The 26176-nt window shown below is 38.8% G+C and overlaps 1 protein-coding gene and 1 non-coding gene across 4 annotated transcripts in view; one reads left to right on the plus strand and one right to left on the minus strand.

Moving 5' to 3' along the window:
• The first annotated feature begins 19629 nt into the window (after nucleotides 1-19629).
• On the plus strand, nucleotides 19630-19729 carry LOC132534223 (small nucleolar RNA U13). Its single transcript, XR_009545892.1, has one exon. It is a non-coding gene; the product is annotated as a small nucleolar RNA U13 (small nucleolar RNA).
• A 1916-nt stretch (nucleotides 19730-21645) lies between these two features.
• The window catches only part of HIPK3 (homeodomain interacting protein kinase 3), an 81510-nt gene continuing 76979 nt past the window's right edge, over nucleotides 21646-26176 (minus strand). For all 3 annotated transcript variants that reach the window (XM_060176629.1, XM_060176628.1, XM_007530092.3), the window contains one exon: nucleotides 21646-25790. In XM_060176629.1, the coding sequence (XP_060032612.1) occupies nucleotides 25314-25790 (477 nt within the window). In that variant the 3' untranslated portion in view covers nucleotides 21646-25313. The remainder of the gene's footprint in view (nucleotides 25791-26176) is intronic.

The raw sequence follows: 26176 nt of genomic DNA on the forward strand, positions 1-26176 counted from the left end.
CATAACATAATATATAAAATGGTTAAAACAACAAGAAAAAATATTGGAGACTCGAACCAGGACAAGAGTCCAGCTAAAAGTCCTCCAGAGGGTGAAGCACAAAACAATGAGTTCAACATCCAAACATTAGCAAAGGAAATAATAGCAGGAGTGAGTAAAGAATTTGAAAAAATTGTAATCAGAAATGCAGGAACAACAAATGAGAATATGGAAGAAAATACTAATTATCTCATGGTTATTAGAGAGCTGAAAGCTGAAATCGCTGAGCTAAGAAGGCAACTAGCTGAACAAGCTAGAACAGTATCAAAGCAGGGCAACAAAATAGATGAACTCCAGAAAACAGTAGAGGGCAGAGAGTATAGAATCTATGAGGCTGAAGACAGAGTTAGCAAGATTGAGATGAATTAGAGACAACTAAAAAATAAGAAAGAGTCTCAAAAAGAGATTAAGAGATGCTGAAAACAACAACAGAGTCCTATGGGATGACTTCAAAAGAAACAATATACGTATTATTGGCATACCAGAGGAAGAAAGAGAAGGAGAGGAAGAAAGCATTTTCCAGGCCATAATAGCTGAAAACTTCTCTAGTCTAGACAACATCAAAGATATAAAGGTTCAAGAAGCCCAGAGGGTCCCAAACAGAATTAACCCAGACCTAAAGACACCAAGACATGTCATACTTAGATTGGAAAGGAATAAGGATAAAGAAAGGATCCTCAAGGCTGCAAGAGAAAAACAAAGAGTCACCTACAAAGGAAAACCCATAAGATTAGCAGCAGTCTTCTCCATACAAACACTACAAGACAGAAGAGAATGGCAAGATGTCTATCGAGTGCTCAATGAGAAAGGCTTTCAGCCAAGAATACTATATCCTGCTAGATTGTCATTCAGACTAGATGGAAGCATCAAAACCTTCTCAGACAAGCAACAGTTGAAGGAATCAACCATCACTAAGCCTACCCTGAAAGAAGTTCTGAAAGGTCTCCTATAAACAACCAGGCCACCACAAATAGGACATATATCAAAACACTCTAAAACTCTAAAGAATGGCATTAAAATATCTTCAATCTTTGATATCAATAAATGTCAATGGCCTGAATTCACCTATTAAAAGACACAGAATAGGAAGATGGATCAGAAAACACAACCCAACAATATGTTGTCTACAGGAAACTCACCTAACTCAACAAGACAAACACAGACTTAAAGTGAAAGGATGGAAAACTATCATACAAACCAATGGCCACAAAAAAGGGCAGGAACAGCTAATATCATATCCGACATGATAGACTTTAAAATAGATAAGATTTAAAAAGATAGGAATGGACACTACTTAATGCTCAGAGGATCAATCAAGAGGACTTAACAATTATTAATATCTATGCACCCAATGAGAAGCCATCTAAATACATCAAACTTCTACTGAAAGAGCTACAGCAATATATTAACAGTAACACAATCATAGTAGGGGACTTCAACACCCCACTCTCTCAACTTGATAGATCATCCAGGAAGAAAATCAATAAAGACATAAGGGAACTAAATGAAGAGATAGATAAACTAGAACTACTGGGCATTTTCAGAGTCATTCATCCCAAGAAACTGGAATACACATTTTACTCAAATCCACATGGGTCATTCTCAAGGATAGACGATATGTTAGGCCACAAAGACAGCATCAACCAATTCAATAGCATTGAAATCATCCCAAGCATCTTCTCAGACCACAGTGGAATTAAACTAACACTTAACAATCAACAAAAGATTAGTAACAGTCCCAAAATGTGGAAGCTCAACAGTACACTTCTTAACAACTTCTGGGTCAAAGAAGAAATCAAGGAAGAAATCAAAATGTTTCAAGAGTTCAATGAAAATGAAGACACAAGCTATCAAAATATTTGGGACACAGCTAAAGCAGTCCTAAGAGGGAAGTTCATACCTATACAAGCACACATTAGGAAACAAGAAAAACCACAAATAAACAGCCTGATTGCACATCTTAAAGACCTAGAAGAAGAAGAACAAAGGAACCCTAAAGCAACCAGAAGGACAGAAATCACTAAAGTTAGGGCAGAAATAAATAACATTGAGAATAGGAAAGCCATACAAAAGATCAACGAAAGTAAATGTTGGTTCTTCAAAAGAGTAAACAAAATCAACAAACCTTTAGCCAGACTCACAAAACAAAAATGTGAGAATTCCCAAATAAATCGGATAGTAAATGAAAGAGGAGATATCACAACAGACACCACAGGAATTCAACATATCATGCGAGGCTTCTATGAACAACTATATGCCACCAAGCTAGAGAACTTGGAAGAAATGGACGATTTCCTAGACACCTACCAACTTCCAAAACTAAGTAAAGAGGAAGTGGATAATATGAACAGGCCCATCACAGCTAATGAAATTGAAACAGTTATCAAAAATCTCCCCAAAAATAAAAGTCCTGGACCAGATGGTTTTACAAATGAATTCTACAAAACCTTCAAAGAAGAACTAATACTGCTACTTTTCAAAGTCTTCCAGAAGATTGAAGACATTGGAATACTCCCTGCCAGCTTCTATGAAGCCAACATCACCCTGATACCAAAAGCAGACAGGGACACAACCAAAAAACAAAACTACAGACCAATATCTCTGATGAACATAGATGCGAAAATATTGAACAAAATTCTAACCAACCAGATACAGCAGTATATCAAAAAGATTGTTCATCATGACCAAGTGGGGTTTATCCCAGGCATGCAAGGTTGGTTTAATATACGTAAGTCAATCAATGTGATCCACCACATCAACAAAAGCAAGACCAAAAACCACATGGTCATATCAACAGATGCAGAGAAAGCCTTTGACAAAATGCAACATCCCTTTATGATCAAAACACTACAAAAAATGGGAATAGATGGAAAATTCCTGAAGATAGTGGAGTCTATATATAGCAAACCTACAGCCAACATCATACTCAATGGTGAAAAACTGGAAGCATTTCCCCTCAGATCAGGTACTAGACAGGGCTGCCCACTATCACCATTACTATTCAACATAGTGTTGGAAGTTCTTGCTATAGCAATCAGGCAGGAGCAAGGAATTAAAGGCATACAGATTGGAAGAGAAGAAGTCAAACTCTCCCTATTTGCAGATGACATGATAGTATACATGGAAAAACCTAGGGAATCCAGCAAGAAGCTTTTGGAAATCATCAGGCAATACAGTAAGGTGTCAGGCAATAAAATTAGCATTCAAAAGTCAGTGGCATTCCTCTATGAAAACACTAAGTTAGAAGAAATTGAAATCCAGAAATCAATTCCTTTTACTATAGCAACAAAAACAATAAAATATCTAGGAGTAAACCTAACCAAAGAAGTGAAAGACTTGTATACTGAAAATTATGAGTCACTACTCAAGGAAATTGAAAAAGACACAAAGAAGTGGAAAGATATTCCATGCTCATGGGTTGGAAGAATTAACATCATCAAAATGAATATACTACCCAGAGCCATCTACAAATTTAATGCTATCCCCATCAAGATCCCAAGCACATTTTTTAGGAGAATAGAACAAATGCTACAAATGTTTATCTGGAACCAGAAAAGACCTAGAATTGTCAAAACAATCTTGAGAAAAAAGAACAGAACTGGAGGCATCACACTCCCATATCTCAAACTGTATTATAGGGCCACTGTCATCAAAACTGCTTGGTACTGGAACATGAATAGACACACTGACCAGTGGAATAGAATTGAGAGCCCAGAAATGAGGCCCCACACCTATGGACATCTAATCTTTGACAAAGGGGCTCAGACTATTACATGGGAAAAGCAGAGTCTCTTCAACAAATGGTGTTGGAAATAATGGGTTGAAACATGCAGAAGAATGAAACTGAATCACTGTATTTCACCAAATGCAAAAGTAAATTCGAAGTGGATCAAGGACTTGGATGTTAGACCACAAACTATCAAATACTTAGAGGAAAATATTGGCAGAACTCTTTTCTGCATAAATTTTATAGACATTTTCAATGAAACGAATCCAATTACAAGGAAGACTAAGGCAAGTATAAACCTATGGGACTACATCAAATTAAAAAGCTTCTTCACAGCAAAAGAAACCACTACCCAAATCAAGAGACCCCTCACAGAATGGGAGAAGATCTTTACATGCCATACATCAGATAAGAGTTTAATAACCAACATATATAAAGAGCTTGCCATACTCAACAACAAGACAACAAATAACCCCATCCAAAAATGGGGGGAGGAATTGGACAGAATATTCACCACAGAAGAGATCCAAAAGGCCGAGAAACACATGAAAAAATGCTCCAAGTCTCTGATTGTCAGAGAAATGCAAATCAAGACAACAATGAGATATCACTTCACTCCTGTGAGAATGTCATACATCAGAAAAGGTAACAGCAGCAAATGCTGGAGAGGGTGTGGGGTCAAAGGAACCCTCCTGCACTGCTGGTGGGAAAGTAAATTGGTCCAACCTCTGTGGAGAACAGTCTGGAGAACTCTCAGAAGGCTAAAAATGGACCCACCCTATGACCCTGCAATTCCCCTCCTGGGGATATATCCTAAGGAACTCAACACATCCATCCAAAAAGATCTGTGTACACATATGTTCTTGGCAGCACAATTTGTAATAGCCAAAACCTGGAAGCAACCCAGGTGTCCAACAACAGATGAGTGGCTGAGCAAGTTGTGGTATATATACACAATGAAATACTACTCAGCTGTAAAAAATGGTGACTTCACCATTTTCAGCCAATCTTGGATGGACCTTGAAAAAATCATGTTGAGTGAAATAAGTCAGAAACAGAGGATGAATATGGGATGATCTCACTCTCAGGCCGAAGTTGAAAAACAAGATCAGAAAAGAAAACACAAGTAGAACCTGAAATGGAATTGGCATATTGCACCAAAGTAAAAGACTCTGGGGTGGGTGGGCTGGGAGAATACAGGTCCATGAAGGATGATAAATGACATAGTGGGCGTTGTATTGTTAAATGGGAAACTGGGGAATGTTATGCATGTACAAACTATTGTATTTACTGTTGAATGTAAAACATTAATTCCCCAATAAAGAAATAATTTTTAAAAAATAAATAAATAAAAATAAAATAATAATAATAATAATAAATAGTTGGAGTTCAGTGGCTTAAAAGCATCTTTAGTTCTTTTTCTTCCCTGTAGGCTATGGGAGCCTGAGGGCTTTTAAAGAGAAAGGGAAATTCAAAGCAGGAGTTGACTGAATTTGGAGTAGGGCACCAAAGAAAAAACCCTGGGTGGAGGGTGAGGGTGAATGTTCAGCTTCATGGGGGGGGGGGAGCAATGGGAGCGGGGATGGGACAGAGTTTTTTGGTGGTGGGAATGGTGTTTAGTACACTCCTATTAATTTGCAGTCATATAAATCACTATTTAATTAATATGAGAGGAGAAAAATTGATTGAATATCTCAATATAGAAAAATAAAGAAAATATAAGTAGGCTTCTTAGCTTAATTCCCTCACTCCTGACCAAGAGATAAAGCACAATGGGGCAGAGAGAATCCAGTGGTTATGAAAAGAGACTCTCACAGCCCCACTGCTAGGCCACTGAGGTATAGAGCTTCCCCTGAGTTTCCTTGTTAGTTCTCTGTCCCCTGTTGGCAGCACAGGGATCCCCCCCCCCCCGCCCCCGCTGCTCCAGATTCTGAGGGCAGTAGCAAGGGAGAGTCACAGTTGCATATGGTGAGTCTTAGTGGAGTCTTCTCCACCCTTCAGTTGTCTTTTTGTTGGTGAAACAGACTGGAGGTGGTTTCTCAACTGGTAAACTGCCAGACTGTTACCAGTCACTTAATCTCTCCCTAGGCTCCTCTCTGACCTCAAGCCACATGTATTTGGTGATTTGGTGGGTTCCTGAAGTTATTCTAGTTCTGTCTAGTTGCAGTCCTAGATGATCTCCTTTGGTATTCCTAGTTGACCCGGGAGAGAAGAGGAAAGAAACACAGCTGCTGCTGTGCCCTGCCTCTGCAAGTCCACAATACCTCAAGTTGTTTTTCAAAAGAAGTTTCTCCAACTCACATTCTAAAACCCGCTACAACATAGATAAACCTTGAATATGTGCCACATTAAGTAAGTCAACCAGAAAAGGTCACATTATATGATTAACTCCACCTATGTGAAATAATCAGAAAACAGCACACTTGAAGAAACAGAAATAAGAATACGATTTTTCAGTGTCCAGGTTGTGGCTCACTGGTTAAACGCACATAGTACTCAGTGTAAGGACCTCTGTAAGGATCTGAGTTTGAGCCCCTTGGCTCATAACAGGGGTACCCTTCACAAGAGGTGAAGCAGTCCTGCAGGTGTCTCTCTTTCCCTCTCTATCTTTTCTCTCTCTCTCAATTTCTCTCTGTCCTATCTAGTAAAATGACAAAAAAATAAAAGAAAGAAAAAAAAAGGCCACCAGGAGCAATGGATTCATAGTCCCTGAGCCAAGTGCCAGTGATAACCCTGGAGGCAAAAAAAGAATATGATTTTTTCCCGAAATTCTTTCATGATCATTATTCTATAAACAATTTTTTTCTTTAATGACCAGTATAGCTACAGAGGGATTTTTTTTTCCTTCTTACATTGTCTATTTAAAGAACTATCTCCTAAAAACACCTAAGTGTATCTAAACTCAGTTCTCTTTCTATTGTTTCTTTCATTTGAAATTTATTACAGTTTGAGGTGATTTTGTGTGTCTGTGTATCTCGTTGGCATTAACCATTATGTCAGAAAATAAAAATTATAGGAAAAAAAGTTTTTTCTTAAAGTTACTCTGGCATCATGCTTGAAACATAAATCATTAGAGAACACTTTCTCCACCTGCTGGTCATACTTCAATATAGCAGTAATATAATGAATTAGATGGAAACTCAAGGAAAACTAAATAACTAGAGCAAACTAACTCTAGCATGTAGACAAACTAACCAACATCATATGTAAAACAATTTTCCCCAAGTCACTTTATTTTAAGGTAATAATTATTTACAAGACAACTGTGACATGAGTCCAGTGTGTTATTTCCCCATAATAGATGTCTGAACACCTATTATTTGCCCATTTTTTCCTTTTTTAAATTTTATTTATTTATTATTGGATAGAGACAGAAATTGAGAGGGGAGAGGGAAGATAAAGAGGGAGATACATAGATACATGCAGCTCTACTTGACCACTCATGAAGCTTTCCCCTTGCAGGTGGGGACCAAGGGCTTGAACCTCGGTCCTTACGCATTGCAGTGTGTGCGCTTAACTAGGTGCACCACCACCTGGCTCCTGTGCCCATTTTTTCCTATGGTCCTGCTTTCTCTTCCTGTCTAAAAAACACATTGCTACTTCCAAATGTCCTTCTTTTTTTCTTCTTCTCTCTGGGTCTTGATGAAATTGGAGTTCAGAACCCTCTAGTTATCTTCCCCTAACATTTCTCCCCATCTGGGGATATGGACCGAAATTCTTTATGGGGTGCAGAAGGTGGGGAATATGGCTTCTATAATTCCTTTGATACTAAACATGGACATTAGCAGGCCAATCTATACCCTACCCCCACCCCACACACACACACCTGATAGGAATCTTTCCCTAGTCGGGTAGGGCTCTGGAGAGGTGATGTTCTGGGACAGGTGATGGGGTGGACTGGTATTGACCAAACAGGCCATCATTAGTGAGTTAGTCTCTTACCCTTACTCAGCTTTTGTAGGCCCATTCTTTATTTGAAGAGCTTATACTTTCTCCTAGTTGTTAAAGTGTTGAGTGTCATTTGTTGTATACAAACCAGTATTACGTTTATCCACCTCTTTTTTTTTTTTTTTGAGTCTTTACTTCTACTGCAACAGACCACAATTAGTCCTAGTTTCACTCTGCCTTTTCCACTTCTTTGCTTCTTAAGTTCCACCTGTGAGGCCATCCAGTTTAAAGTAATTTAAAAAATCACTTGTCTATCTTTCAACAACATCCATATTTTTCAAAAAAAAAAAAGATATTGGTGTTTTCTGGTTACCTGCATGTCCACTGATGGCAATGGATTGTCATTAAAACCTGACTTCTAGGTTAAAAGAGGTACTCTGTGGTTTTAGGTTTTGCTTAGATTAACTATCGGTAACTTGTTATGAAAATATTCTTTGTTAATTTTCAAATGCCATTTACATATTTTTTATTTTGTTAGTGATTTAATATTGATTTACAAAATTACATATAAGCAGGGGTGTAATTCTACACTGTTCCACCACCAGAGTTCTGAATCCCCAGTCCCTTTATTGTAAGCTTCAGCAGTTTTTCTAAGGTTGCAGATATAGGTTAACTATTATTTCTACAACTGTCTGTCTATATTTGTATATATTTGTCCCCCTCCACTTTTGTTAAGGTCCCATTTTCTTTTCCTTTCCAGGCTACGCATAACCCTATTACTACATCCAAATGTCCCTTTCTTTTTCTTCTCTCTCGGGGTCCTGATGGAGTTGGAGTTTATAGTCCTCTTATCTTCTTCCTCCTATCACTTCTCCCTCACTGGGAGTATGGATCATAATTATTTTTGGGGTGCAGAAGGTTGGAGTTCTGGCTTCTGTAATTGCTTCTCCACTGGACATGGGCGTTGACAGGTTGATCCATACCCCCAGCCTGTTTCTATCTTCCCCCAGTGGGGTACAACTCTAGAGTGGCATGGTTTCTGGACACATTGGTGAAAAATCAGGATGGGATCATGATAGAGTCTGCAACTTGGTGCCTGGAAGCTGGCAAGATATAAAGTGGGACAAAAATGGCTAATGAACAGGAACCAAAAAGTAGGAACAGAGCAGATGAGATTAAGGACCTTAGGGTGGAAGGAAGCTAGAAAGTCCACTTTAGGCATGTATCTAGGGGCCCACAACTATCGTAGTTTTTGCTTGAGTTTGACAGCTAACATGAAGTTGGATAAAAATATTATCTGAGAAAATGGTGTCAGAGTAGAGAAAAGGGCAAGAAAGTTAGATTAGGACAAAGAGTAGCTCCCATTCTTGAAAAACAAAATATTTGAATAAAATCAACTATATACCCCCATCCACCTGTCCCGGAGCTCATGCACATGCACACACACACACACACACACACACACACACACACACACATATTTAGCACAAGAGTCTGTGTAACCCCTAAGTCCTTACTGGTCTGAGCTATCAATTCATGGTCAGCTGGGAACATTGTAGGATATGCCAGGCTAGCGTGAGGGTGTTTCTTCCTGGGCACGTGCTCTCTGGGTTGGAGAGAACTCCACTGGAGGCAATCTGGGCTGCCGCTTCTCAGCGATGCAGGAGAGAGACCAGGAACTCGTGGCAGAGGGGGAACGCAATGCATCTTTATTAATCAGAGACAACACTTTTATATATTTAGAACCAGAAGTGGCAAGTCAGAAAAGGAAATGGCTAGGAAAGGGGGTGGAGAAAAGGAAAGAGTGGGAAGGTAGAAAGCTTCTGTAGCAACGGTTGCTAGGGTTTTAACTGACAGGATGAATGTACCCTGCAGGCAGGGTGGGTAGAAAGAAGATAGATCTACCTGCAGTCAGGTAGAAAGAAGATAGATCAAAGGTGAGGATCTTTCAGGCAAAACAATGATTATGTAAATAGACCATAGTGTCAGCAATGGAGGATGGAGCAGGAGGCGCTGCCCAACAAGGATGCATTCATCAAGTGTCATTTTTACACAAATTAACCTTAAAACCAGTACAAAATTGTGATTTAGGGAGTGCTAGAACAGCAGGTTAAGTGCATGTGGCCCTAAGCACAAGGACTAGCTAGAGTAAGAAATCTCAGTTTGAGCCCTGGCTCCCCACCTGTAGGGGGATCAATTCACAAGCAGTGAAGCGAGTCTTCAGGTGTCTATCTTTCTCTCCCCCTCTCTGTCTTCTCCTCCTATCTTGATTTCTCTCTGTCCTATCCAAGAACAGCGACATCAATGGCGACAATAACAAGGGCAACAAAATGGGAAAAATGGTCTCCAGGAGCAGTGGATTTGTAGTGCAGGCACGGAGCCCCAGCAACAACCCTGGAGGCAAAAAAAAAAAAAATTGTGATTTATTAGTAATGAGAGGTTATCATTGGTACTTCAGTGCTCCAGGACTGTGGGACTATGTGAAAGCTTGGTAGAGCTTAGGGAAGCTCTCCCATCCTTGGATGGAGGTCTGGAAAGACACCCCACTTGTTAGTCTCGATTCTTATAGAGATGAGCCAAGAGGGAAAAGTCTCCCAGACTCAGTTTCTCCTTGTTAGTCTCTCAAGCTCACAGAAAGCCTACAGGCCCCTCACACTTAGTTTCCCCTGCTAGCAGCAGGCCAAATGGCTGCCTGCTTTAGGGTTCACTCAAAGTTTACACATCCACTTCACCTTTTGATTATAAAGGAAAACACACTCTATCATACACCCCCAACACCAGACAGTGAAAAGCCCCCAAATTTTATTTCCTTGTGTTCTTTGATATCTATGATTCATATCAACCTTTGTTTTTCTTTTTTCTACCTAACCTTACTGGTTAAACCCCTATGCTTCTCTCAAATGCCTTTGGATAATTAATCTGCCTGCATCATGGAGAATAATCGTTTTGACCTTTATGTATCACATCAATTCTTGTCATACCAGCCCCCTACCATAGTGGCAAACTGACCTTTAAGAAACCTGTAATTTCTGACATGTGAAAAATGTTATTTGTTTAACTCTTTATATAAACCTGTACCCATCTCCAAATAAATGAGTGTTCATACCAGAGTACTCCCCGAGGCCTCCTTTCTGTATCACGTGGTCCCTGAGAGCCAGTGAGGGAGGATTGGTGACTACCCCCTGGCTGGATCCACTCCAAGTGAGTGCCAGCACAGGCCAACTTCTTCTGAGAGACAGGCAAACATAAAGACAGAGCAGAGACAGAGACAGAGAGAAAACAGTACCAAAGCCTTCCTCAGTGAGTGGAAGCCAGGTCTGAACCTGGCTCACGCTCCTGGCATAGCAATGCACCATTCAAGTGAGCTATCTTGATGGCCAAACAATAGTAATTTTTAAGTTAAAATATTCAGGTTTTATTGAAATATAAATTGCAGACATGATATCAAGACTGCTGTTTAATGATTGTCTTTTGTGGTCACTCATATTTATCCATTTATTTGATATGAAACTAGAGAATGGGGAGTCGGGAAGTAGTGCAGTGGTTAAGCGCACGTGGTGCAAAGTGCAAGGACCCTGGTCCAAGCCTCCCGGTTCAAGTCCCCCCCACCACCTGCAAGGTGGTGAAGCAGGTCTGCTTTTATCTTTCTCTCACCCTCTCTGTCTTCTCCTCCTCTCTCCATTTCTCTCTGTCCTATTCAACAATGACGACATCAATAAGTACAACAATAAAACAAGGGCAACAAAAAGGAAAATAAATAAATAAATATTACAAAAATAAATAAATAAATAAATAAAGGAAACTAGGGAATGAGTCCCAGGGCTTGGGTATATGCAATACCACTGCTGAGTTGCTGTCCCAGCAACATTTATTTTTATTTTTAATTTCTTTATTGGGGAATTAGTATTTTACATTCGATAGTAAATACAATAGTTTGTACATGCATAACATTTCCAGTTTTCCATATAACAATAAAACCCCCACTAGGTCCTCTGTCATCCTTTTTGGACCTGTATTCTCCCCCACACATACATCGCCTCCCCCCACCCCAGAGTCTTTTACTTTGGTGCAATACGCCAATTCCAGTTCAGGTTCTACTTGTGTTTTCTCTTCTGATCTTGTTTTTCAACTTCTGCCTGAGAGTGAGATCATCCCATATTCACCCTTATGTTTCATGTTATTTCACTTAACATGAATTTTTCAAGGTCCATCCAAGATTGGCTGAAAACAATGAAGTCACTATTTTTAATAGCTGAGTAGTATTCCATTGTGTATATATACCACAACTTTCCAGCAACATTCTTTCATTCTTTTATTCCTTTGAAAAAGAGAGAGGGAGAGGGTATGGGAGGGCAGAGGGACTAGAAAAGGAAATGGAGCCAAGTGCATGATGGTGAAGGAAGGCAAGTTGGGGATAGGAATGATATGCACACATCTATCTCAGGAGAAAAGAAATTATAGCCATGTACCAACAACTGTCTTGTGGTTCCCCCATAAAGTGATATGAAAAAAAAAAAAAAAAGGAAAGGGAAGGAAAAGAAAAAAGAAAAAATGGAGAGAAAAATCAGAGGAGGGAGACAGAGCACCATCTATGGAGTTTGCCCAGTATTGACCATGGTGCTGCCATGTGGTGTTGGAACTGAAACCCAGGGCCTCCGACAGAGCAAGATGTGTGCTCCTCCAGGTGAGCTAACTTCCAGCCCCAGTCATCACTTTAGAATGAAAATTCTCATTTAAATTTGAGAAAAAAGTAGAGGGCAGGGTTGTTGGTACACTGGGCTGAGCACACACAGTATGAAGTGCAAGGACCTGCACAAGGATCCTAGTTCTAGTCCCTAGCTCCCCACCTACAGATAGGTCACTTCATAAGCAGTGAAGCAGCTCTGCTTTCTCTCTCCCTCTCTATACTCCCTTCCCCAGTGGATTCACAGTACAGGCACCAAGCACAAGCGATAACCCTGGAAGCAAAGAGAGAGAGAGGAAGAGGGAGATGGAGAAGGGAAGGGGAAGGAGAGGGGTAGGGGGAGAGAGAGAGTTGGTACCCATTGGGTACTAACACTGGGTCTATTTTCCTAAATATCTTTCCTGCACCCTCCAACCCCTTTGGACAGGGGTTGAAACTCCACTTTGCCATAGTTCTTTACTAATTTGAGCTCTTTGGAGAAATGACCCCCATTCCATACCTGAAACAAGAAAAAGTAAGTTTAAGATACTTTATTGTATAATTTTATAATCATGGAAACCACTATTATTAATAATAAAAAAGACACATTACTGGACTGCAGAACAAGAAAACATTGAGACTAAAGTGAGGATGTTGAAAAGATATGGATGTTGGGGCCGGGCAGTGGTGCACCTGGTTAAACACACACAGTACAAAGCACAAGAACCCATACAAAGATCCTGATTTGAGCCCCCAGCTCCCCAGTTGCAGAGGGGTTGCTTCACAAACACTGAAGCAGGTCTGCAGGTGTCTATCATTCTCTCCCCTTCTCTGTCTCCCTTCCCCTCTCAATTTCTCTGTCCTATCCAATGAAATGGAAAAAATGGCCACCAGGAGCAGTGGATTCATAGTGCCGATGTCAATCCCCAGTGATAACCCTGGAGGCAAAAAAAAAAAAAAAAGATGGATGTCCTGAAGACATCAGTAATTTATAGTGAATTAAATAAAGCAAAAACTCAAAATGGGATAGAGAAATAAAGAGGGGAGAATGAGAGAGATCGTGAAAGAGAGCAAAAAGCCTTTCTTCTTCCTTTCTTTTCACCCAGAGCCCTGCGCAGCTCTGATTTATGATGGTGCAGGAGATTGAACCTGGGACCTTAGAGCCTCAGGCATGAGTTTATTTGCATAACCATTACACTATCCTCCCACCTGCCTTAGAAAGCCTTTCTTTGCAGAAGAATGGAAGGTAATGAATATAGAAAGAAAGATGGAATTGAAAATCATTTTTGCAACCCCTAAGGTAAAATTGAGTCTGAGAATAATCATTAGTGAGTGCTAAAGCCACTGAATAATGTTACTAACACTGTCATAGTTTCACCCCAGAGATGACAATGGAGAAATTACTAATAACTTCATTACTCTACTCTTATTCACTGATAATAGACAACCTGTCATATCAATATTGAATAATAAAAGACACGACTACTATAATTCTTGGAAATGAACATTTAATCTATTTGTTATTTCTGAGCCAAATTTAATAGATGAATCAGAACAGATTCCTGGAGTAGGGGTAAGGAATAGTTATAAAAGACACTCTTAAAACAGTTGGGAAATTTTGTATATAGATAAGATATTAAGGTATTATAGAACTGATAATTTGGCTAGGTGTTAGTAAGGCTTTTGACAAGTTGAAGAATGTCATTCTTTTTTCTCTTTGTCACATTTACTTTTTATTTCTTTATTGGGGGATTAATGGTTTACAATCAACCATAAAGTACAGTAGTTTGTACATGTGTGACATTTCTCAGTTTTCCACATAACAACTCAACCCCCACTAGGTCCTCTGCCATCATGTCTAGGACCTGAACCCTCCTCCACATCCCCAGAGTTTTTTTTTAGTGCAATATACCAAACCCAGTCCAAGTTCTGCTTTATGTTTTCTTGTTTTTCATCTTTTTAAAAAAGTTACCAGTTATTTAATAATGTTCCACAAGATTGTGGGATAAGAGGGGTATAATTCATAAAATTACCACAACCAGAGTGCTATATCCCATCCCCTCCATTGGAAGCTTCCCTATTCTTTATCCCTCTGGGAGTATGGACCAAAGATCTCTATGGAGCAGCAGAAGGTAGGAGATCTGAATTCTGTAACTGCTTCTCCGCTGAACATGGGCATTGACAGGTCAATCCATACCCCAGCCTGTCTCTGCCTTTCCCTAGTAGGGTAGAGCTCTGAGGAGGTAGGGTTCCAGGACATATGGGTGAAGTCATCTGCCCAGGGAAAGCATATTGGCATCATGGTAGTACTGTCCAACTTCTGTCTATGAGCGAGATCATCCCATAGTCACCACTCTCTTTCTGACTTATCTTAACATGATTCCTTCAAGTCTCATTCAAAATGGGCTGAAAACGGTGAAAGCACCATTCTTAATAGCTGAGTAGTATTCCATTGTGTATATATACCACAACTTTCTTAGCCACTCATCTATTGTTATACTCCTGGGTTGCTTCCAAGTTTTTGGCTATTATAAATTGCGCTGTTATGAACATAGGTGTGCTTGGTTCCTTAGGATATATCCCCAGGAAAGGAACTGCAGGATAATAGGGAAGGTCCATTTCTAGCCTTCTGAGAGTTCTCTAGACTGCTCTCCACAAGGGTTGGTCAATTTGCATTCTCACCATCAGTGCAGGAGGGTTCCTTTGTCCCCATAGCCTCTCCAGCACTTGTTGCTGCTGACTTTTCTGATAAACGAGGTTGTCGTTAGTCTTACAGATGCATGCTTAAGTATTTAGGGGCCAGCCAGGTACCATGATTATCCGAAAATGGTTCAAATGAAAAATTACCTGTAGGGTGGGGCAGGGAAGTGGTTCACTGGGTTAAGATCACTTAGTACGAAGTGCAAGGACCCACGCAAGGATCCCAGTTCGAGCCCCCAGCTCACAAACAGTGAAGCAGATTTTCAGATGTCTTTCTCTCTATCTCTATCTCCCACTCCATCTCCCCCTCAATTTTTCTGTCTTATCAAAAAAAAAAAAATTGAAAAAATGGCCACCAGGAGCAGTGGATTCATAGTGCAGACACTGAACCCCAGTGATAACCCTGGGGGGGGGGGACTTATAGGGTCAGAAAAAAAGGGTTCGAACAGGGATCCCTACATCAGTCCTTGCGCTTGGCGCCATGTGTGCTTAACCTGCTGTGCTACCGCCCAAACCCCGTTTGCATTTTTTACAATTGTCATCAGGGCTATCGCTGGGGCTTGGTGTCAGCATTACAAATCCACTACTGCCGTGACCTTTTTTTTTTTTTTTTCCTTCTCTCTCTTTCTATTTTACTTGATAGGACAGAGAGAAATTGAGAGGGGAAGGGGAAATAGAGAAGGAGAAAGACCTGCTTCTCCACAAGTGGAGAGTGAGGGCTCCAAACCAGGTCCTTGCACCATCGCCTGTTTGCCTTTTTTTTTCTTAAATAAAATTTGTCTTAATATATAAGATTTTGTTCTATTAAGAAAAAATAAATGGGGGCCTGGCAGTGGCACACCTAGTTAAGTGCACACAGTACAGTGTGCAAGGACCCAGGCTCAAGCCCCTGGTCCCCACCTACAAGGGCAGAGCTTCACGAATGGTGAAGCAGGGCTGCAGGGTCTCTCTCTCTCCCTCAATCTCCACCTTCCTTCTGTTTCTCTCTACCTATATCTAATAAGTGAATAAATAAATATTTAAAAAAGAAAAAACAAATGCCTTGGAGTGTTCATAGTTAATAAATAATGATTAGAATAAAGCTGGTCGCCCATAAACTTCACATAGTGGCACCCAAAAATGTTTCTCAGGTGTGTAAAACATACGCTGCTCAAATTAATACTGAATTAAAAAATCAGAATAATAAAATTGCTTATATAACCTTAATCACTGGAACAATTAAAAAAAAAAAGAAGGGGGTCGGACGATAACGGGTTTAGCGCACATGGCGTGAAGCTCAAGGACCCGCGTAAGGATACCAGTTCGAGGCCCCAGCTCCCCACTTGCAGGGGAGTCACTTCACAGGTAGTCTGCAGGTGTCTATCTTTCTCTCCCCTCTCTCTGTCTTCCCCTCCTCTCTCCATTTCTCTCTGTCCTATCCAACAACAACGACATCAACAACAACTACAACAACAATAATAATAATAAAAGGGCAACAAAAGGGGGAAAAAAAGACTAGGGACCAGGTGGTGGCACGCTTAGTAGAGCACACATATTACACAATGCACAAAGACTCAGGTTTAAGCCTCTGTACCCATTTGCTGGGAAAACTTTACTATTAGTGAAGCACCTTTGCTGGTGTCCATTTTCCCCTCTCCCTCTCTATTTCTCCCTCCCCTTTCAATTTCTGTCTCAATTCAATAAATAAAAATTTTATGAGCATTAAAAAATATTTCTTCTGTATTTCCCAAATACAATATAATCCTGTCATTTTTATGACAGAAAACCATAAGATGCTAGCATTTTCTTTTTTCAAAGTCATATTTTTTAAGTATAGCTTCAAGATAAATCAATCTCATTAAAGTATAAGGGCTATGAAAAATTAACAGGAACGGAGGCTGGGTGTTGGTGCATCTGGTTGAGCAAGCACACATGTTAAAATGAACAAGGACCCAGGTTCGAGCCCCCAGCCCCCACCTGCAGGGGGAAAGCTTTGCAAGCAGTGAAGCAGGTCTGCAGGTCTCTCTCCCTCTCTAGCACCCCCTTCCCTCTCAGTTTCTAGCTGTCTCTATCCAATAAACAAATGAAGATAATTAAAAAAGAAAAAAAAATAGGGAAGTAGCACTCAGAACTTACATCCCAGGTTTGATCCCAACACCACCAGAGTTAAGCAACACATAGCCCCCCCAAAAAAAATACATATATACTAATTCACTATTTGGAGTAAAGTACTTGTAGTACAAATGCATCTTAGGAATGGTATCCATGAGCTCTCATCTGGACTACATCTGCATCAGCAACTGTCGACCAGTTTCCTTCCACTGCGGCACTGCAAGCATTCTCCAAGATAAACAGCTCATGTTGTTTGCTTAAAATTCTCCTGATTTTCCAATAACATTGAAATTTAGACTCCCTTCTTTAGCACAAGACCTGCATGCCCACCTCTGTAGTTATGTCTTCTAGTTCTTGCTCCTCACTCACACATATACCCTGGCTGGACTACTTTCCTGTTTTGCCCATATTATTAGCTAATTCCTAACATAGGACTTTTTACCTTTACCAGCTATCTCTTCCACTGTGAGTGACTAGTGTTCTCTTTGACTTAAATGACTCTTTCTTTCTTTTTAAATCACTGGGGCTTGGTGCCTGCACTATGAATTGACTACTCCTGAAGTTATTAAAAATAAAAAAAAATTTTTTTTGGATAACATAGAAATTGAGGTGGGGACCCCACCAATGTGTCCTGGAGCTCCGCTTCCCCAGAGACCCACCCTACTAGGGAAAGAGAGAGGCAGGCTGGGAGTATGGACCGACCAGTCAACCCCCATGTTCAGCGGGGAAGCAATTACAGAAGCCAGACCTTCTACCTTCTGCAACCCACAATGACCCTGGGTCCATGCTCCCAGAGGGATAGAGAATGGGAAAGCTATCAGGGGAGGGGGTGGAATACGGAGATTGGGTGGTGGGAATTGTGTGGAGTTGTACCCCTCCTACCCTATAGTTTTGTTAATCCTTTCTTAAAAAGAAATTGAGGTGGGGGAGATAGAGAGGAAGAAAAAAGAAAGACACCTGCAGACCTGCTTCACTACTTGTGAAGCGACCCTCCTGCAGGTGGGAAGCCAGGGACTTGAACATGGAACTTTTTGCAGGCCCTTGCACTTTGTAGTATGTGTGTTTAACCCGGTGCACCGTCACCCAGCCTCCCAAATGCCACCTTTTCACTGAAAACATTCACTAACATTGACTCCTTCCTGTTGATCTTTAGTACACTATACCTTTTTCATTCCATGAACCCTAACTGAATTGACTTATTTTAAAAATTTCCCTTCCGGGAGGTCGGGCAGTAGCGCAGTAGGTTAAGCACACAGGGTGCGCAAAGCGCAAGGACAGGAGTAAGGATCCGGGTTTGAGCCTCTGGCTTCCCACCTGCAGGGGGTCACTTCATAATCAGTGAAGCAGGTCTACAGGTGTCTTATCTTTCTCTCCCCATCTCATCTTCCCCTCCCCCTCCTCTCTCCATTTCTCTCTGTCCTATCCAACAATGACATCAATAACAACAATAATAACCACAACAACAATAAAAAAAAAAAGGGCAACAAAAGGGGGAAAAATTCCCTTCTACTAAAAGAAAAAAAAAAATCAATGTGTCTGATACATACCCAGCATTCAGTGCTTGGAAGGTGGTAGATGTTTCATAAATATTAGTGACACACCTTTATATCAGGCACCATGCTAACTAATGGCAAGATGGTTCAGGTGCTTTGTACTGGAAAATTATTTTAACTCTTTGGAAAATAAAATCACATTCATATATCCATTTAAATAAACTTCCATTCTCAAGTCAATTGACTTTCAAGCAAATTACAAAACCTGAATTTCACCTATGTGTACAATCAGTTTTGACACTATTTTGAATGACTCATACCTATAAGAATGACTAAAATAAAAGAAACAAAAAGATAATGTGTGAGAATGTAAATAACTGAAACTCTCATATTCTGGTATATAAATTAAACCACCTTGGAGTATTGTATGCAGCATTTTGTAATGCAAAATATATATATAACCTGAGTTTATATCTATGAATATACTCAAAATCATGCATGTGTTTTATCAAAAGGAATGATCAAAAAAGTTCCTAACACTATTCATAATAGCACCAAAAGACATATGCCCCCTTAAGTTCCAAGTTGCATTATTCACAATAGTCACAGATTGGAAGCAGCCTAATTGCCCATTAAGAGATGACTGACTAAAGAAATTATAGTATATATTTTCCATGGAACAGTACTCTGCAATCAAAAACGATTAATATTGTGTCCTTTGAGACAAAATGGATGGAACTGGAGGTGATTATGCTTAGCAAAGTAAATACAGAGACCAAAGACAACTACTGAATGGTTTCACTCATGTGGAATCTAGAGATCTGATACACATAAATTAACACACACACACACACACACACACACACACACACAAGCAAACTGTTTCCCAGACCTGTGAGAACTATGGTGATTTTCTTCAGATGAGGGCAGGGATATAAAATTCTGGTGGTGGGTGTGGTATGGAACTATACACTGTAGTCTTACAATCTTGTAACCTATTAATCACAAATAAAAAATTCAATTATTCGATCCTTTTGTAGTTCATAAGCATGTTGACTGGGTTTCATGTGGTTGTGTGAGATGTGCCACCCATAAACCTTACTACATTGGCACATTACCCATCTGAAGTGGAAAAAAGATTAAATTATAAAAAACTTGTCAAAAAAAAAAATAAGTAGCACCCAAAGTGGAAACAATCCAAATGTCCATCAATAAAAAGATAATGACAAGTATTTAAAGGAACACTACACATCAAAGAATACATGAACCACAACTACACACAATATGGATGCACTGACAGAATGCTGAATGAGAAGCCACACATCAGAGTAGTGCATGTGTGTTAACATCAGCTAACAATTTACTGTGAAAGCAGGAAGGCAGTCCAGGATAGAATGCAGAAGGTCCTAAGCTCAAGCTTTTGTGTCACATATGCCACAGAGGTACTGGTTGCTCTCTCTCATGAAATAAATACATCTTTAAAAAAAAAAAAAAAAGCAAGTATTGAGGGTGAGAATATATATTCCAAAGTATGAGAATGTGTTAAGTTCTGGTGGATACTCTCCAAAAAGCTTTTCTACTAGTATTTCTTTAGACCCTTAATGTATGGCATATCCTAAACGGGGCTACTACAACTACATTCTTTCAGGGTTTCGTGTTTTATAGCTTAAAAAGACATGCATAACGAGCAGAAATTCTTAGCACAAAATACATTTAGCAAAATGTATACAAAGAAGATAAGTTGTGCTTGTCCTCAATTGTAGTACTTTTGGCACAATGTCTCAGACTTCAAGTTAAACAGAATTAGTGAAAGGGCCAGGAGGCAGCTCACCCCCTGGAGCACAAGCCTTGTTGCACACGAGGCCCTGTGCTTGAGCATAGAAACAACATGGTGTTTCTTCTCTCTCTCGCCCTCAAAGAACTAATGCAAAAAGGTGGGCTGGTGAGACTACTCAGCAATGTTATCAATGCATGCTTAGCAGTCCCTGAGTTTACTCCCGAACTCCACATAAAAAAGGTGAAGGAGTGAGTCGGGCGGTAGTGTACCGGGTAAGCGCAGGCGGCACAAAGTGCAAGGAGCTGCGTAAGGATTACAGTTCGACCCCCCGGCTCCCCACCTCCACCTGCAGGGGAGTCACTTCATAAGTAGTGAAGCAGGTCTGCAGGTGTCTGTCTTTCTCTCCCCCCTCTGTCTTCCCCTCTTCTCTCGATTTCTATCTGTCCTATCCAACAACAGCAGCAACAACAATAAAACAATAAGGGGAACAAAAGGGAACAAAAAAAAAAGTGAAGGAACCAAACATACTCATCCAAAAAGATCTAGGTATACTTATGTTCATAGCAGCACAATTTGTAATAGCCAAAACCTGGAAGCAACCCAGGTGCCCAACAGATGAGTGGCTGAGTAAGTTGTGATATATATACACAATGGAATACTATTCAACTATTAAAAATGGTGATTTCATCGTTTTCAGCTCGTCTTGGATGGAGCTTTGCAGGAATCATGTTAAGTGAAATAAGTCAGAAACAGAAAGATGAATACGGTGTGATCTCATTCATAAGCAGAAGTTGAAAAATAAGATCAGAAGGGAAAACACTAAGCAGAACTTCAGACTGGAGTTAGTGTATTGCACCAAAGAAGACAACTCTGGGGTGCATTCAGGTCCTGGAACATGATGGCAGAGGACCTAATGGGAGTTGTATTGTTATGTAGAAAACTGGGAAATGATATGCATGTACAAGCTATTGTATTTACTGTAACCTGTAAAATATTAATCCCCAAATAAATTTAAATAAATAAATAAAAGATTAAGTGGAAAGTATTTTGGTAATAATAAGATAGTCTGGTTTGTGAATCTCTGATTCAACACTCATGAGCAATGCCAACTTTGGACAATTTCTTTAGATATTTTGAATCTATTTCCTCATTTATAAATGAGATGGATGTATGTTAGGCATTCAATGTTACTAACCTGTTCTTTGTCTACCTTGTAAGTACCTTTGTCTACCTAGTTAAGTCCTGAGGTGGAAAAAAAGTCAACAAGTTGTTTGCTGCAATATATATATATTTTAATTCAAAGTGAATAGACAGTAATACACCATAAATTCTTATTTTGACACTCACCAAAATAGTCACCTGGAAAACCCGCTTTTTGTGACAAAGTACAGAAGGCTTGGTCACATTTAAATCACTGAGAACTAGAAAGAAATACTATCGCAAACCGTAATAGACAATACATCCATAAAATTTTCCCAGTCCTTATTATAATATTGCACAGTGCAATTGCTACATGGCAAACTAGTGTAGCATAGAAATAAAAGCAAATACAAACAAACCAAAGAAAGAAAGCCACAAGTCTAAAATTGTTAAACAGTTAACAGTTCAAACTTAGTAATCAAAGCTATATCATTGGGTTCATTAAAATAAATCTTCCTACACCTTGCAGTGTATGATTTAACTTTTACTTAACACAAACCAAGTTTAAAATTAGTAGTAAAGGCTTTAAAATAAAATAAAAGGTTTGTTACTACAGTGACATATTTAAATAAGTACCCTGACAGAAAAGTATCAGGATATTTGATAAAAAATAATTAGCAAATTAAAATAGTTATGCAAATATGCAACTTGAAAGTCATGCAGTGTTTTATTTAAGAAAGCGCTAAAACCAAAGAAAATTAGTTTAAAATGTTTTAAAGAGATAAATCCAGATACTTTTGTCAATGTGCTAAATTTAGACCTTAAAAGAATTTTTGCAATTTTAATTTTTTTGATTACATAAAAAGACCATGATTTGAATCAGTTAAGATCGGTGTAATTAACTGGGGTACCCCTTTATCAAACATTACTATTATGAAAACACTAAAGTTTTACCATTTCCTGTCAATTGAACAAGACCACATCAGTCTGGTCCTATAGAAAATATGACACTTCAGGGGTGGGGGTGGGTGGCTGGGGAGAATACAGGTCCAAGAAGGATGACAGTGGACCCAGTGGGGGTTGTATTGTTATATGGGAAACTGGGGAATGTTATGCATGTACAAACTATTGTATTTACTGTTGAATGTAAAACATTAATTCCCCAATAAAGAAATTAAAAAAAAGAAACCTATAAAAAAAAAAAAAGAAAAAGAAAATATGACAATTCAGGGCAGTAAACATGGCCCCAAACAAAAAGAAACCTGTGCCAGTCTTGTACCTGTGGTACAACCATTATCATCAATCCTTTGCACTAGGTGTTTCTAAAACATCCACTGCTGACATTGATTCTTTACCAAAAGGTGAGCACAGTAATCTACTGAACCATATAAATAAAATTAGAAGGCTGTGGAGGGCAGCAAGTTTACTTAAATAGTGACTCCATAAATTTGCCATCTGTAAATAATCTTTTAAATTAATCTTAGGCTATTCCATTTTTCTGTGTAATATATATATTTCTATTTATATAAATGCATAGAATTGATTACTAAAAAACACTGAAACTTGTGGGGAAAATTAAGTCCTTCATTTTCAGTGCGACTAAAAATGTACTGCTGGTTTTTATTTTATGATCTAATACTGTAAAATTTAAAATCAATTTCAGGCACATTTATTTCATCGATGAATATTAAATAAAACACTGCTTGTGTCAATGGAGTAAAGAAAAGTTTATCCATTATTAGCTTATTGTCAACGCTGTACTAAAGCTGTACTAGTGGTATGCAATTCCTTTATCAAAGAAATGCTGTAAATCCAAAACATTTGAAGAGTTCTACACTCAAATGTTTTGTACTGTTTATTCCAGTAAATGTTGTAAGATTACATTCCAGATTTTTAAGGAAAAAAGTTAAGTCAAGCCTGCAAGATACAGCTTTCTCAAGTGTCTACAATGCCAGTATGAAAATAAAAAATTAAGTTACAATCCAAGTTTTTATATGCAGTGATGAGCACAAACATTAATAGAGATAAAATACTGATGCAAATAACACACCCCAAAATAACATATGCAATTATTTTCCATCATTTACAATACAGTAGTTACAATGACACTCCAAACAGAAAAGCAAAGTAAAAAATCAAAACCCCAACTTCTATTTCATGTAATTAGACCGATACAGAAATTAGAAGGCTAAATAACAACTAGTTAATCACCTAATTTCACAGCTATCTGAAGTGGCAATCGTTATATAGCAGCTTATCTATGATACATTCAAGATAAATGATACAATTTATTACTTGTCCATAAGCTAAAACACAGCCTGTTTAATACCTTTCCTTAAATTCCACCTCTATACTACAATATACTTGAGGTCTATGCAAAAAGTAGCTACCTTTTATATAGGAAATGGATGATTAAGTCTTTGGTGCTGTAAAAGCAACTTTGTTTAAACATAACCACCACCACCAAAACAAAACAAAACAGATTAAAAAAAAAAAAAAAGCACAAAACGAAAATCTCACACTTCCTAGGGGAGAAAAAAAAAAGCATGTAATTTCTGTCCCTGACGGAATGTATTAAATAAGCAAACACCACCAACAAGCAAAACAAGTACGATAATGTGAAAATACTTTAAAAAAAAAAACAACTCACATGCATAAATGAAAAATTGCACACAAAGAACTCACATCTTTTCAAGCTTCAATAGTAAATATGCTGCTACTATTTATTTATTAAATACTGCATGGTTTGCCCAAGCTAAGATGAAACCACATCATGAATCCATGAGAATTTTGCATTTTCTTTCTTTATCTACCCAAAGTCATGCCTACTGCACCTCTAAACATTTTATTAGATCCAATTATACAGCAAACACTCTTCAAAATAAACTTAAGATTGTATTGCAGTTTCACTTAACAGTATACAGAATCCTGTTTTGTGACAGTTATCAACTATCCATTAGATACTGAATCAACTTTTTAAAGCATTACTAACTGCTTGCTTTTCTTGAAGCTAGATCACTCTGAAAAACCAGACAGCAGAATTCACCTATAGCAAACATGCTGCCTTCTTAGTATGGAAAAAAAGTTCCAACCTGAAATCATACCACACAAACCCAAAAATGAACATTACTCTAGCAAAAGAAAATTAAAGAGTAGGTCTGAATTTTAAGTGCTGCAGTCCTCAACATTTATATATAGGTAATAACATTAACAACCTCAAATATTTAAGGCACTATGTGTGGGAACGGTTTACAATGCAGCTGAGAGTATTAGAACAACATTTAAGAGCAAAGTCTAGGCAACATCTTGCCCATGCAAAGACACATGCAAATGTAAAGAACAATAGCTCAAATTCTTAGGTAAGTGACCCAACATTTATACACTAAGACACAGATAATACAATTCACTTGTATGCTGTAATTCTGATGTATGTGCATCTGTTGCTCTAAGTCTGTACACAGAATGGCTTCCCAAATGTGAACATGTCTTGCACTGGTTAGAAGGCAATTTTATAAAAAATAGCAGGAGCAAAACTGGATTTCTGCCCCCATAAGTCACCTGTCTAGAATTACTACATAAGAAGATAACATGACCAAAGACAAGTTATACCAAATGTGCAAAACACATTAAAAGTGAGTTTTTTTTTAAAGCTCAAAGTTGTTTAAATTGCACCCAAGTCTACATGATTCAAAAATAATTTTCTTGTGCCATGGCTAATATTTATTAAATACCATGTTTTTATTTTTAATCAAATGTTTGTATCATTGAGCTTCCTCAATATATCCTTTTGACTTTTCACATATATGGATACTGGCTGAGTTTTGTTGGACTCAATGGAAATCCAGTATATGCAGGTGATGCTGCAATGTAAGAATGTGGTGGGAAGATAGGTTTGTACTGAGTCTGATGAATGGTTGGGGATGGTAACAGACGGGGATTTATGCCCACTGGGACTTGGTGGACTATGCCACCAGGATGGGAGATATTATAAGTTGGATGTTGTAACATAGGTCTTGAGGTACATGGAGAGGCTAAGAGGTGGGCCACTGGTGCAGCACTACTGAGAGTAGCTGATGATGGGTATGGGAGTAGAGTAGGCTGTCCTCCAAGGTGCGTGTTTCCAGACAGATGGGCATGTACAGCTGTGTGATTGGGACTTCCATGAGAAAGAGTAAATGGGTTACTGGTAACACTAGTCGGGATATAAGCTTGCTGTCTTCGATGTCCAAAATTTCCATTCCATTCTTGATGTCCTGGTGCAAAGTGCTGAACCTATCCCAAAAAGGAAAAAAATAAAAAAGATTAAACATATGTATTTTTAAGTTGAAAAGAAGGAAAAGGGGGAAATTAGAGAGTATTCTGTGACTGATAAGCCAATGAGGACCCCTCAGGTCTTAGCTTAAATTCTACACTAGCACTAACATTCCAGTATTTCATTTTAATAATAAAATTCATATTTTATTATATTTTCAACACAAACACCACCCATGCTTATACTGTCACTATCCCCACAGATTCTGTAATAGCCACCATCTGTGAAGTACTTAGTATATGGAAAGGCTAACATTACATACATGATACAGTTATTGTTCCCACTAATTATAGTTCACATTTGTTGAAGAGATCTGGTATAGGTAATATACATAGTATTTGGAGGG

Source organism: Erinaceus europaeus, chromosome 17, assembly GCF_950295315.1.
Source record: "Erinaceus europaeus chromosome 17, mEriEur2.1, whole genome shotgun sequence".
Lineage (NCBI taxonomy): Eukaryota > Metazoa > Chordata > Mammalia > Eulipotyphla > Erinaceidae > Erinaceus > Erinaceus europaeus.